The sequence below is a fragment of the Marmota monax genome, unplaced genomic scaffold (genome assembly GCF_021218885.2).
Source record: "Marmota monax isolate L192 unplaced genomic scaffold, Marmota_monax_Labrador192_F-V1.1 WCK01_AAM20220418_F8-fsc00130, whole genome shotgun sequence".
NCBI lineage: Eukaryota > Metazoa > Chordata > Mammalia > Rodentia > Sciuridae > Marmota > Marmota monax.
Genome location: NW_026693244.1, coordinates 972,682 through 985,502, shown reverse-complemented (window position 1 = coordinate 985,502; position 12,821 = coordinate 972,682). Strand labels below are relative to the sequence as shown.

General features: G+C 32.7%; 1 protein-coding gene across 1 annotated transcript in view; it reads left to right on the top strand.

The window, feature by feature from the left end:
• Srek1ip1 (SREK1 interacting protein 1) overlaps nt 1–12,819 on the top strand; it is a 38,181-nt gene extending 25,362 nt beyond the window's left edge. The window contains exons 4-5 of the mRNA XM_046456183.2: nt 4,402–4,474; nt 6,824–12,819. Coding sequence (XP_046312139.2) covers nt 4,402–4,474; nt 6,824–7,010 — 260 coding nt within the window. The 3' untranslated portion in view covers nt 7,011–12,819. The remainder of the gene's footprint in view (nt 1–4,401; nt 4,475–6,823) is intronic.
• Nucleotides 12,820–12,821: the final 2 nt, after the last annotated feature.

Genomic DNA, 12,821 nt, shown 5'->3' with positions numbered 1-12,821 from the left:
GTAAAAAGCCAGCCTAAGCCAGGCCCTAAGCAACTTAGCAAGACCCTGTCTCTAAATAAAATATTTTTTAAAAAGGACTGGGGATATGACTCAGTGGTTAAGCGCCCCTGGGTTCAATCTCCTGTACTCCCCCCCAAAAAAAAAATCCAGAAGTTTAGTTATGATATTTCTTAATGTGGATTTCTTTGAGTTTATCCTATTTGAGGTTAACTAAGTTTCTTAAATCTGTAGGTTTATGTCTTGCCAAATTTGAGAGGTTTTAGCTATTATTTCTCCAAAACTTTTTTAGCCCTGCCTTCTTTTCTTCTCTTTATAGAACTCCAACAATACAAATGTTAGATGTTTTTCTCCATAGGTCTCTAAAAATCTGTTCATTTTTTTTCTAAAGTCTGTTTTGTCTCTTGGTCAGTTTGAGTGATTTCTGTTGATCTGCCTTCTAATTCACTGATTATTTATCTGTTCCTTGCATTCTTCTGTTAAGCCTGGTTTCTACTGAGCTTTTAAATTTCAGTTTACTATATTTTTAGTTCTAAAACTTTTATTTGGTTCTTCTTTGTATCTCCTATTTCTTCTGTGTTTTTCATTTGTTTCAATGTGCATTATTACTTATAAAAGCATTTTATAATGGTTTTTTATAATGTTTTGAAAACTGTTTCAGATAATTCTAATATCTTTTGTGGTGGTGTCATCTAATGAATATTTCATTTTTCATCCTGGTTCTTGATTTGATAAGTTATTTTCCATTGAAATTGGGACTTTTAAAATTTGTATTATGAAATTCTGTCTTGTCTTTAAACCTTTTGTTTTATCTGGTGTTCACTCCAGAAGGAGAATTGGGGGTGCTGACTTTTACTAACAGGCAGAGTAAGAAGTCTAGTTCCCCACTCAGCAATCATCAACACCCAAAGTCAGCATGGCTCCTTCCTACTGCTAGGTCAGGGTAGGAGTTCCAACTCCCCATATGGTCTCCACTGATACACCCTAAGTGGGTGGTCTTGTTTCCATTAGGTAATGGTAAGAATTCTGGCTTTCACCAGGCTTCCCCTGATAACACTTAGTTTGGGTGGAGGGATAGCTCATTATTGCCAGATATTGGGATGGAAATTGAGGCTCTCCATTTGGTTTCCATTGACATCATTAGTGAAGGTCTCCTTACTGGCCCTTGGGGATTAAAGTTGTGGCTTTGTAATTGGAATTTTCTCAAATGCCCAAGCAAGGTGATGCCTAAGAGTAGAAGCCTAGACTCCCATTTGGCCTTTACCGGCATGGGTACAGTTGGTGCCATAATGTTTTCTTTAGTATTTAGCTGGAGTATAGGGCAGTTATTTTCTAAAATTTCCTTTTTAGGTTGCCATTTTCTCAGTTCTCTGACTATGAAGGACATTTTTTGAGGGGGTAGGGAGACATTTTTGTCTGGTAAACTGTTAGCATTGCCAGGATGCCAGCTTTTTCAGCTGCAAATCTAGGATATATGAGGCCAAAAGGAATCTCAGAGAAGTTACTACCGTGTCATTCCCTATATTTTTCAGACTCACTAACTGGTCTGTCTTTGTCTATCTTTCAGAGTCATCTTCTATTTGTTTTTATAGTATCCAGGAATTTTAATTGTACTTAATGAGAGAAATGGGAAAATTACTCCATCTTCCCAGAAGGAGAAATTCAATTAATTCCTGACAGAGTTGAAAAATGTAATTTTGTAGAAAAAGAAGAGTCTTTCAACAAACAATGCTAGAAGAATTATATTGTAGTAACCTTTAATCCCTATGATGCAACAAGTATAAAAATTAACTCAAAATGGATCATAGGCCTTAGTTTAATATCTAAAGCTTCTGGAAGAAAACAGAAAAAAAGTCATTGTGACCTTCAGTTAAGTAATGTTTACTTAAATATGACACAAAAAGCACATTTCATAAAAGGAAAAAGATGATAAATTGGATTTCATCATATCAAGGACTTTGCTGTTGGCAAGTAAAAAGATAAGCCATAATCTGGGAGAAAATATTTGCCAAATGGTATTTGATAAAGGGCTTGTATCTAGACTTTACAAAGAACTCTCAGAATTAAGTAATAAAGTAAAATTTAAAATGAAAAGATTTGGACAGCTCACTAAAGATAACATGACAAATGACAAGCACATGAAAAGATGCTCGGCATCATTTTTCATTAAGGAAATATAAATTATAGCTGCAGTGAGATATCTCTCTGTACCTACCAGAATGTCTTAAATTTAAAAAGTTAAAAATGCCAACTGTTCATAAGTTTGTTGAACAACTAGAACTTTCTTAACCACTGCTGGCAATGTAAAATGATGCAACCACTATGGGAAGCAGTTAGTTTCTTCAAAGTTAATCAAGCATACACCTATCATATGGCCATTATTCTACTCCTAGATATTTTCCCAAGAAAAATGAAAGCATATATTTTTACACAACTGTTCATAGAAGCTTTGTCTATAATACCCCCAAACTAGAAACAACCTAGATGGCTTCAACAGGTTCATGGATAAACAAATTGTGGTATGTCTATACAATAGATCTGTTCACAGAAACTGTTCAGTAGTTGCCTGGGGTAGGAAGGGATTACAATGTGGTGCAAAAGTCTGAGAGGAGTAAAGGGGATGTTTGTCTTGATTGTGGTCTCAAGCCTTATCAAATTTTATACTTTAAATATATGCAGTTTATTATATGCCAGTTAATATCTTAATAAAGTAGTAATTATAATGCTTGCCACTGATGGGACACTTATCATATGCCAAAATAGCACTATGTTTTTATACCTTGCTTTCTTTTATCCTCAATAACTTAATGAAGTTAATATGTTCTGTTCCCTTTTTAGCTTGAAACTTGCTTAAGTTCATATAACTAGTAATTCAGTAGGCTACATGCAAAGATCAGTCTGCCTAACTCCAAAGCTGCTCTGCGTGTTGCCTCTCATGCCTGTTTCTCATGATAAATATACAAAAGTTTTAAGTTTGTTAGACATATTTTCTCAGTACATGTCTCTCCTCTAGTAACAAAACTCATAATTGGGAAATAAAAGCTAATTTGAGATAAAAGGAAGTAAAAAAAAATACAAAAGTACTAGTATTCTGATGGAGTCAACAACCTCTGACATACATGTTGGCTTGACCTTCCCTTTAAAGCTCCCAGGCACCCCATTCTTGGTATTTCTAACAGAAGTCACTGAGTAATAGAGTGTCCATTTCATACATCAAAAATCATATTTTTTCTGTTTAAAATAGCTCATGTATAACTAATTAAAAGTAAAAAATAAAATAGCTCATGTGGTGGCACATGCCTGTTATCTCGGTGATTTGGGAGGCTGAGACAGGAGGATCATAAGTTCAAGGACAGCCTCAGCAATTTAGCAAGGCCCTAAGAAACTTAGTGAGACGCTGTTTCAAAAATTTTTAAAAGCTGTAGGTGGGGGGGATGGGGATGTGGCTCATAAAGTGCCCCTGGGTTCAATCTGTAGGACTGAAAAAAAAAAGCTCAGAATCTCTTCTAGCATCTATCACTTGCACCATTTTAGTTTTTCTCTTGTAATGGAGAATTTTTCCAGGCAACTGGCATTCATCAGTTTACTAAATAGCTGCTGGCGTAACTAACAAAACTTGGATACCAGAAACAGAGATGAGTTAGAGATAAGTCACTTCGTTTTGGTTTTGCGATTTGAGTCTGCGCATACATGTTGTCATTTAGTTTTTGTTATTTACTCATTTAATTTATTTATTTTACAGGCTTTGGGATCAAACCCAGGGCCTCACGCATGCTAGGCAAACATTCTACCACTGAGCTACATCCCCAGCCTGATATGTCTTTTTAAATGCTTGCTTTATTCCCTCATCCTGTTTTACTTCCCTTGGCTCTTTTTCATTTTTTTTTTTTTCAAAATTTTGACCAAGCTACCTTTTTCACATCTTTTGCTTATAGCATTTGAGAAAGAGGTGATCAGAATTAGAAAGGAAAACGGGTAACTGAGAACTGGAATTCATTAAACATGGTTCTGGACTTTCACAAATTTTCTTCCCCTTAATATATTTTATATTTGGTCTGGCCATTTTTTCTTTTTTGTTTGTTTGTTTCTCCCCCCCACCCCCCCACTTTTCCTTCACATTTTCTCTAATCTACAGAGTACTTCTCAATGATTTCTATTTTCTTCTTTTTTTTTTCAGTAACTCTTACATGTGTCTTTATATGTTGAAGATATCATCGTATTACCTTTACCAGCTATGAAAAGAAAACACATCTTTGAGGCTTCTGTCATTTGGCTTTACTGCCTGTTCCCATTTCATATGTCTCCATCTATTTAACCAACAACTAAAATTTTAAAATATTTCACATCATATTAATATCGGTAGCTTCATGGTAATCTGATTTTTTCCTTGCCCTCTTCTTACAGGAATAAATGAAGAAGAGGAGAAGAAAAAAGAAAAAAGCAAAGAGAAAATCAAATTGAAAAAAAAAAGAAAAAGGTATTTTATAAATAGCATCTTTAAAAAAGAAAAAAGTAGAACCATGATTCCAGGAAGGATTATAAACCTTTATTTTTGATATATAGTTCAGTTAATTTAATGTTAACATTTTCTTAATAGAAGTTAGATATTCAGTTGTTTCAGTAAAATAGTAAAGTCAGGTAAAGAATCAAAAATAAAGTCAGTACTCATTCACCTTAATTTTTCTTTTTACAACAAATCAAGTTATAAATGTGTGATAACACCTATTCTTTTTTATATTTTATTTATTTATATTTTAAGTTTTAAATTTCAGAATAGTAGCTAAGCTACTTTTCACATTTTATCTTCATAAAGATGAAGTTGGAACTTAAATATTTGAATTCTCATACAATCATTATCATGCCTAAGTAATTAATTTATTAATATAATTTAATAGAATTTGTCAAGCTAAAAATTTTTTCGGGTCTTTCAGAACCTTCATCAACCACCTTCAAATTTTTACTATTATTTTAACAACTAACTGATTAAATAAATTAATCAAAAGTAGTAAAAGGCTACTTCTTCCCTGGTTAATGAATGAGTAGTTTCATTCAGACTAGAATAAATATACACATATAGACACATATACCTTTTCTTTAAAAGCAATTAACCAGTTGACCATAGTTAGGTCTTATTTGGACCTCTCTCAGTAGGTTCTCTATATTTGATGTTGTTACTTTTTAGTGTTTTTTTGTTTTTGTAATTACATGTATTTGAACACTTCGGTGTTGGAAAAGTTAACTCACTTTCAGGTCTTAGGAGTAAATAATAATCTTTAACATAGAAACTGCTAGGAACCGTTTCTGACTATTGTTGACATATTTGTGCCAGCTCAGTAGGGTGAATTGCTTACATGAAACATGAGATTATTCATTGTCTTCTAAGTTCTGATATACTTGTTTTATAATAACAGATTATTTATTCAGGGCTGTCTCTCAAACCTCAGAGATCTTAGGGCCTGAAATTAAAACCTTTATGTAGTTAGAGATAGGGCCACCTTATAATATGCTATGCTAGGCCTAAATTTTTTCCTTAAAAATAAAAATCCAGAACCCAAAATCAAAAGAAAAGAGAGCAAGCAGAGAAGTCATTCTATTCAGAATACAGAAGTCAAGCAGGGTCTTTAAATAGGAAAGTAAACCAAATTTGACAAGAGCAGAGCTGAAAAGGGAGCCAGAGAATACATAAGAAAATAAGCTTAGTAGGTGATCAGAAGTCTAAGGCAGTAGATAGACAAGCAGAAAAGATGCAACATTATAGAAATGAGAGAAACTTTGAGTCACAGAAGTCACTCTGAAGACTGAAGATAGCTTGAAACCCTATAGTCTCATGCATTTAATTTTGTTCCTCTCTTATATTAGTCTCAGTTTGGGTTTTAATTCCTAATAGTTACATCACTGCACTAACTTTTTAGATGCCCGCTTTAATTTAAAATAACTCAATTTCCATCTTGTCATATGTATTTGGGGCTTAGGTCATAAATAGAGTGTTACATACCTCTTTATATAAAATCTTAAAAGATGGCTTTTTTGGTTTTTTTTTCTTTTTCAATATTAGGGAAGCATTTTTTGTTTTGTTTTTCCCAACTTTGTGTTAGTGTGATATTTTAAAAAATGAAGAATAATGATAAATCGTACTCATTTATGTGTATAATGTATTCATTTAAAAGTATCCTTTCTGAAAAAAAATAAATAAATAAAAGTATACTTTCTGTAACTAATGAAAGTTACTTTGTAATCCAAGTATCCGTCTGTATAACTCTGCAACTAAAGGGATCAAGTACATTAACTTGAAAAATTAAAGGAATTATAAAAGTGCTCTTATTGTTCATTTTCAGCTTTTATTCATTCATACTGAGGTATAATTTTAGCCATCTTTTTTATGTATGATAATTGCAGCCTTTTGTGCTCTTTTAAGAGGATATGCTAACAAGTCATTATATACAAATATGATATATATAATACATTATATACAAACACTTGTGTATATAATGAGGCTTGATGAATATAGCTTTGTTTGCCTTATAAATTTTGAAGGGTAGCACAGCCTCCAAACTGAAAATCACAGAAAAAGTAATTTCAACCTTGTTAAATTAAAAACTCATTACTAAAATCAAGCAGAATAGAGATATTAGTTTTTGTCAGTTTTTGTAACCAGGCAGAAAAATAGTTAATTCATCATTTTTGGAGAATACAAAGTACATTTGAGTTTCTTTATGTTTATACTTCCTCTTTACTCCAAGAAGAATTTAAGATAGCTCAAATCCCATTTAAAATTACCTATCAGTAATAAATATGATTTTCAATCAGTGTGTGTTATTGCCCATAGGTCTTATTCCAGTTCCACTGAAGAGGATACTTCAAAACAAAAGAAACAGAAATGTCAGAAGAAAGAAAAGAAAAAAGAAAAAAAGACCAAATCAAAAAAAGGGAAACATCATAAAAAGGAAAAAAAGAAGAGAAAAAAAGAAAAGCATTCTTCTACTTCTTATCGTTCTGAATTCACCAAAAAGTAACTGAAACTTTGGCCTGAGTCACTAAATTTAAAAATTCATTTATAAAAATTATTTGCCCTCCTTAGAATTTGCTGTATGATTATGCTTTGCAATATATCCCAACCTTTTCACATAGACATTTTTCATGTGTAGAACCATTATCCCTCTGGCCATATGTATTAAGTCAGCCTTGTTACTTAGTAGCCATGCCCCAAGTGTAGATATTTGTACATATGAAACATCCTTTTTGACATTTGTGTCTCTGTGTGTTTGGCTAGTGCTATTACTTCTATGTTGATTATGGCTTTACTGCAGTCAATACAAGTAATGTACCTAGTGTTAACTAGTAGTGCTGAATCAAGTGTCTACCTTCCGGTGATAAAGCTGCGGGTAATGATTTGCTCTTGATACTGAATATTTTACTAGCTTTATATACTCTGATATAATGTTTAAAAGTAGTGAAATTCTTCACTATTGTTTTTAGATCTCTGAGCTTTTTAAATATTGTAGGAAATGAAGCTGCTTTACTGATCTTTAGTACTTTTTAAATGAATAGTGTCTGCAGGAAGATGACAATGAAAATATAACAAAAGTTTCATTATTTTATGAAAGGCGGAATTTCTAAAACCTGTCTTCTTTGTTTTTATAACACTTAAAATATTTCTTCTTTGTTTAGAGACTAGTTCAGCCTATTAGAAATCTGGCAGAGATGATGCTGTGTTGGTCAGGATTTTTAGGATAGACTCCTGGGTTGTTTTATAGTTGTGCCATATTGGCATATTTTACAGTGATACCTCAAACACGGAAATTTTATTTAGGAAGACAGCTAAATCTTCATTAGCACTGATTTTTATTGTATTTACTACGTGAATTTTATGAAGCTTGTGTCTATGAGTAATGTGGAAAATTTTTATAAATGTTAGCATTTATATTTCTTTTGTCTGAAATGATTTATAGTTTTGAAGCAAGTTTCACACAGAACTTCTGGTTTCATAAACAACTATTGAGGTGTTTCCCTCTTTTACTTCAGTGACAAATCTCAGTAGCAGTGACAAAAGTTTAGAATTTTATTCTGTACATTTTAAAATGTTAAGAACCAGGGAGTCACATCATGAAAGCCTTTATATAATGATGGAAGTTTTATATGAGTAAGCATTTTCAAACATTTATTATTAGATATAAATGTTTCTTACATTTTTAATTTCACAGTGATCAGTGTTACTTAATTTGCTTAATACTTAGTATCCTTTTATGCTCATTTAGTTAAATACTTATGTTATAACTGCATTGCAAATCATCCTGTCATCATGACATAGCACCAAAGATTGCAAGTACCTCATTGTGGTACACTTCTAAAGAGACGGCTGCAGGTAAATTCATGATGGTGAAATCAGGTAAGTATAATTACTCTCACAGGCTGGAAAGTTTACTGATTCTTCCTTCACCAGCACCTGACCTGGCATGCCCCCAAGTAAGACACAGAAGCCTCATAACTCTTTTCATCCAAGCTCAAGTTCTAGCAAAGTGGTTGGTACACACTACTCTCCTAGCCTTGCAACTATGGAAGCTCTCACACTTCCCAGTTTTCCATAACCTAATTTACTCATTTGGGCTCCTCAGAAATAAATTGTTTAGTTTAAAGAATTAAGAGGAAACACAAAACTATTAGATATTTAAGGGTTTGTTTTGTCTTTGCTTCTCATGTTATAAAATATAATTCATTTGTTATTAAGATTTTTTAAAAGTTTTTTCAAAAGCTTTTAAAAATGATTAGCAGATACTTCATATGAAAGGATGGCCTCATCCCATTGAGAGTATAACATGCTTAACAAGTGACAGTAATCGTAGTGAAACAGTTAATCAAGTTATTTGTTAGTTTTATATATGTGTTTTGTAAAGATTATAAATTACCTCATTGAGTTTTGTTCTCTGAATGGTGGCACAATTAATGACTCAGAAGAGATATATAAAAGTCAGCCCTCATTTACTAGTACAGAAAATAAAAGATTTTAATGGCTTTGTAATTTTTCCTTCAATAATTTTCAGAATTTTTCTTAACTAAATTTCCCATATTAGCATAATTTATAAATTCCATCTGAATGAAAGTCATTTAATTTTTTCTAAAGTAATTTTCTTCTATGATGATCCTATTATTAATGGGGTTCTATACAAATCTCACCTAATATATTTAAGAAGAAAATTCATGAAATTTCCTCCCACATAGAATATAACAGAGGGAAAACTAAATTTAATAGTAACAATTAAGTTCTCGATATTCTACCAACCTGTATAACTGTCAACAGACCTATTTAGCTTTACTGGGCCTTGATTTGATGTCTTTTATAGATAAAATATTGTACTAGATTATCTCTGAAATCTCTTCCAGTCTTTATTTGAGTATCAGTATTTAATCAAAATTCAAGTGATATTCATTTTAGAACTTTATTATAGATAAGCAATCTGCCTTCAGCTTATTAATTCATCTATTATCTAAGCAGATAAATGATATTTGGTTAATTTTCTTCCCATCCAATGTTGTTTTCACCAGATGCAGACAGACTTCATATTTAGATTTGCATTTGTAACCAGATTTTAAGAAGCAGTAAGGCTGTTATTTTTAGGCTGATGGACCTACTCCCACACAGTTTTCCCATTTTTTTTCTTCCATATCATCTGTTGGCTAAAATCTTTCTGAGTTTTCCCCTCCCCCATCCTCAACCCTATCCAGGGCCCAGGACCAAACTCAGGTCCTTGAGCATGCTAGGCAAGCAATCTGCCACTGAACTAAATCCCCAACCCCTCAGAGGTATTTTTAGTTCTTCACACTTAATATATCTCCATTTACATCTTTAGTTCTGTGAGGCCAAAGAATCAATAAATGAGAAGTAAAACAATTAAATGTGTGTCTGTTTCCTGTTTACTTAAAATTGTATAATTAGGTCACCTTCAGTAGTAAACTAAGTGGAAGAGTTGTTAGTAATGTTGATAAAAATGCCATTGATTCCTCTCTTTAACGTTTATTGGATCCCTAGCCTGACGAACATGGTTGAGTAGTGAGGACACAGATAAATTTGCTTCCCTAAAGGAATTCACAGTCTCATTGGTAAGAGAAACATTAGAACACACCATTATATAACAAGTGCAGTAATTGACCTGAATTTATAGAAAGAGAGTATCTAATCTAGTCTGGAGAAATTAAAAGAGGCCACCAAGAGAAAGTAATTCTGAGTTGCATATTGATTGAAGACAATGGTGGGCCCTCTGTCATTTCCCCACAGAGTGGGTACTGTGAACAAATATCATATTCAGAAAAAGCTGAGTTAATGTGCTGTATGTAGGAATTATAATCAAATCTGGTGTTGCTAGTGTGCCATATGTAAGGCAGGAAGCAGTAAAAATTCATACTACCATAGAGTGCTTGCCTCTCATGCATGAGGCCCTGGGTTTGGTCCCCAGGACCACGTAAAAATAAACAAATAAAAAAGAATAATAAAGATATTTTTAAAAAATTGATACTACCATTTTAGATTATTGGTATCAAGAAAAAGAGGTCTTAAAAGAGGTCTCGAGTTCCATGTTTGAGAGTTTGGACTTAAATCTATAAGCAATAAGACAGCATTCAAGTGTTTGAAGGAAGGAAATAACTTATTGGGATTTGGTTTCATTCATTTCATAATCATATTCTATAATCTTTAAAAGATGAAGTTGGTCATCAGAAGGCCACATCGAAAATAATTTTTATGCTTTATTATTTGTATTCTTCTAGACCCACTTTTCTTCCTAAGATCTGATAAATTCTTTATCAAAAATTCCATAGTGACTTTAAGTTATCTAAAAACACATAAAACTCTACTGTATTTTTTATCATCCCCATTTCTAGAATTATGTGTACATATATATTTTCTGAAATGTGTTTGGTTTTTAATTTTAGTTTTTTTTAAAAAAAGACAAAGTTATCACTGTTAATAATAAATCATTTCAAATGTAAAATATATTTTTCAATGTATAGATGGGGCCATAATTTAATAAGACTTCTTGCTTTTGGTATTTTATTTCAATTTATGAAGCACAACTGCTTCTGAGCTACCAGAGACACATACCAGTTAGTTCACTTGAGGAGCCCTGACTCTTCCTCAGGTAACCTGGTGATAAGCTACCTCAGCAGGGAGCATGCAGAGCTCTGCTGATGCTAGTGCTGGGATTCAAACTTTCTGGGCCTTTGGCATCCAAGAACTCCAGTTACCATACCCAGGGGCTTCTGACCTCACTTGTCTCTTCTCAACTATTCTAAAAGTATGCAGAATATCAGGGAAATGGGTGCCTTACCTAGGGCACAACACATGATGCATCCAGCCAGGCCCAGCCTCTGTATGCTTCTCCCACAGGATGGGAGGAGTCGGAGGGACATGAGCACTCTACTGGCCTTGAGTCTAAGTTTCCTGATTCTCATGTCATATGGCATCTGCGCTTGCCCCTGAACAACAAAAGTTGAACTGTATTTGTGCCTTAACTAAACTTTCTCAACCTAGATATTCATCTAAAACAAAATAGTAATATTAATTATTACTTTCTGTGTCAAGATAGCAAATTTCATGTTTTTTTAAAATCAAAGCTATGTAAAGCATTAAAAGCTCAATATGACTTTACAAAAATAATTGAAAATTCTCCACTTTTATGACCTTGTAAAATATAATTTTTATAATGAAATATCTCAGCTTTCAAACTTCACATACACTCTGAGCAATTTTAATATTCCAACCTTGGCAAAGTTGTACTCCTTTTGAATGTGAAATCCAACTCAAACAGTAGGATGTTGTGATAATGATCTGGGACTCTGCTGTCAATATAGCCTCATGTGGGTATTTAAGTTCATTTTAGGTGGCTAATGTACCAGATGGTAAAGCTATAGAAAGAACATTTCTATCATCACAGAAACTTCTCTTGGACGATACTGGTCTAGAAGATAGATATCCATGGTTTTTCATAGAAATTTTGAAAGCCTAATGAGGAAAAGTTTCTGAGCTTTGCATGCTCAAGAACAATAAGGCATTCTTTTGTTATACAAGACCAGAGAAGCTGTGTTCAGTACATTTTGAAAGGCTGGTGTTCTAACTACAGAAATCTTACATACTGCAGCAGATATATACAGAGGAGCTGTCTTGGTTATTCCTTTTTTCTGTTGAATTCCTTTATAAAACCATGTCTGTGTTCTTAAAATAGAAATCACATTTATGGACTTAAAAATAAGTCTTTAAAAACATTTGTAATTTGCCAAATCAAGTGTTATTTCTACATGTTTGGGTGGTAAGTATTAGGTAGAACCAGAGAACTGGTTGGTTTTATTCATTTTAGAGATTTTAGGGAATTTATCAAGCAAAGGGTTTTTGTTATGGTATCCCTTAAAATACAGAAAATACTGCACAGATTATATAATGTGATTTTTTGTTATGTTTTATAAGGAATAATATGTTGTATCTCTAGAAAATCCTCCAAAAGGCATGGGTTGATTTCTAAGAGACTTAAGAACATGCTAGCTCTCATAAATTTATAAGACAATTTCCCCTAACATTTACCTATCCAATTCCATATGTTATAAAAATATTTGCTTATATCAAAAAAGTTGTGAAATGTAGTGATATGACATAAATTTCTCACTGTTCCTCACTGAGATGTTTGTTTATCTGTATTGTCAATACATTCTTATTTCTCCTGAAGAATTAGTATAATTCCATGTAATGCAGAAATATCTTAATTAGAAATAAAAGTAAACTTATGCACATAAATATCAATCAAAACCTTAGAGTTGAATAAATTGAATGACTAAAATGCAGC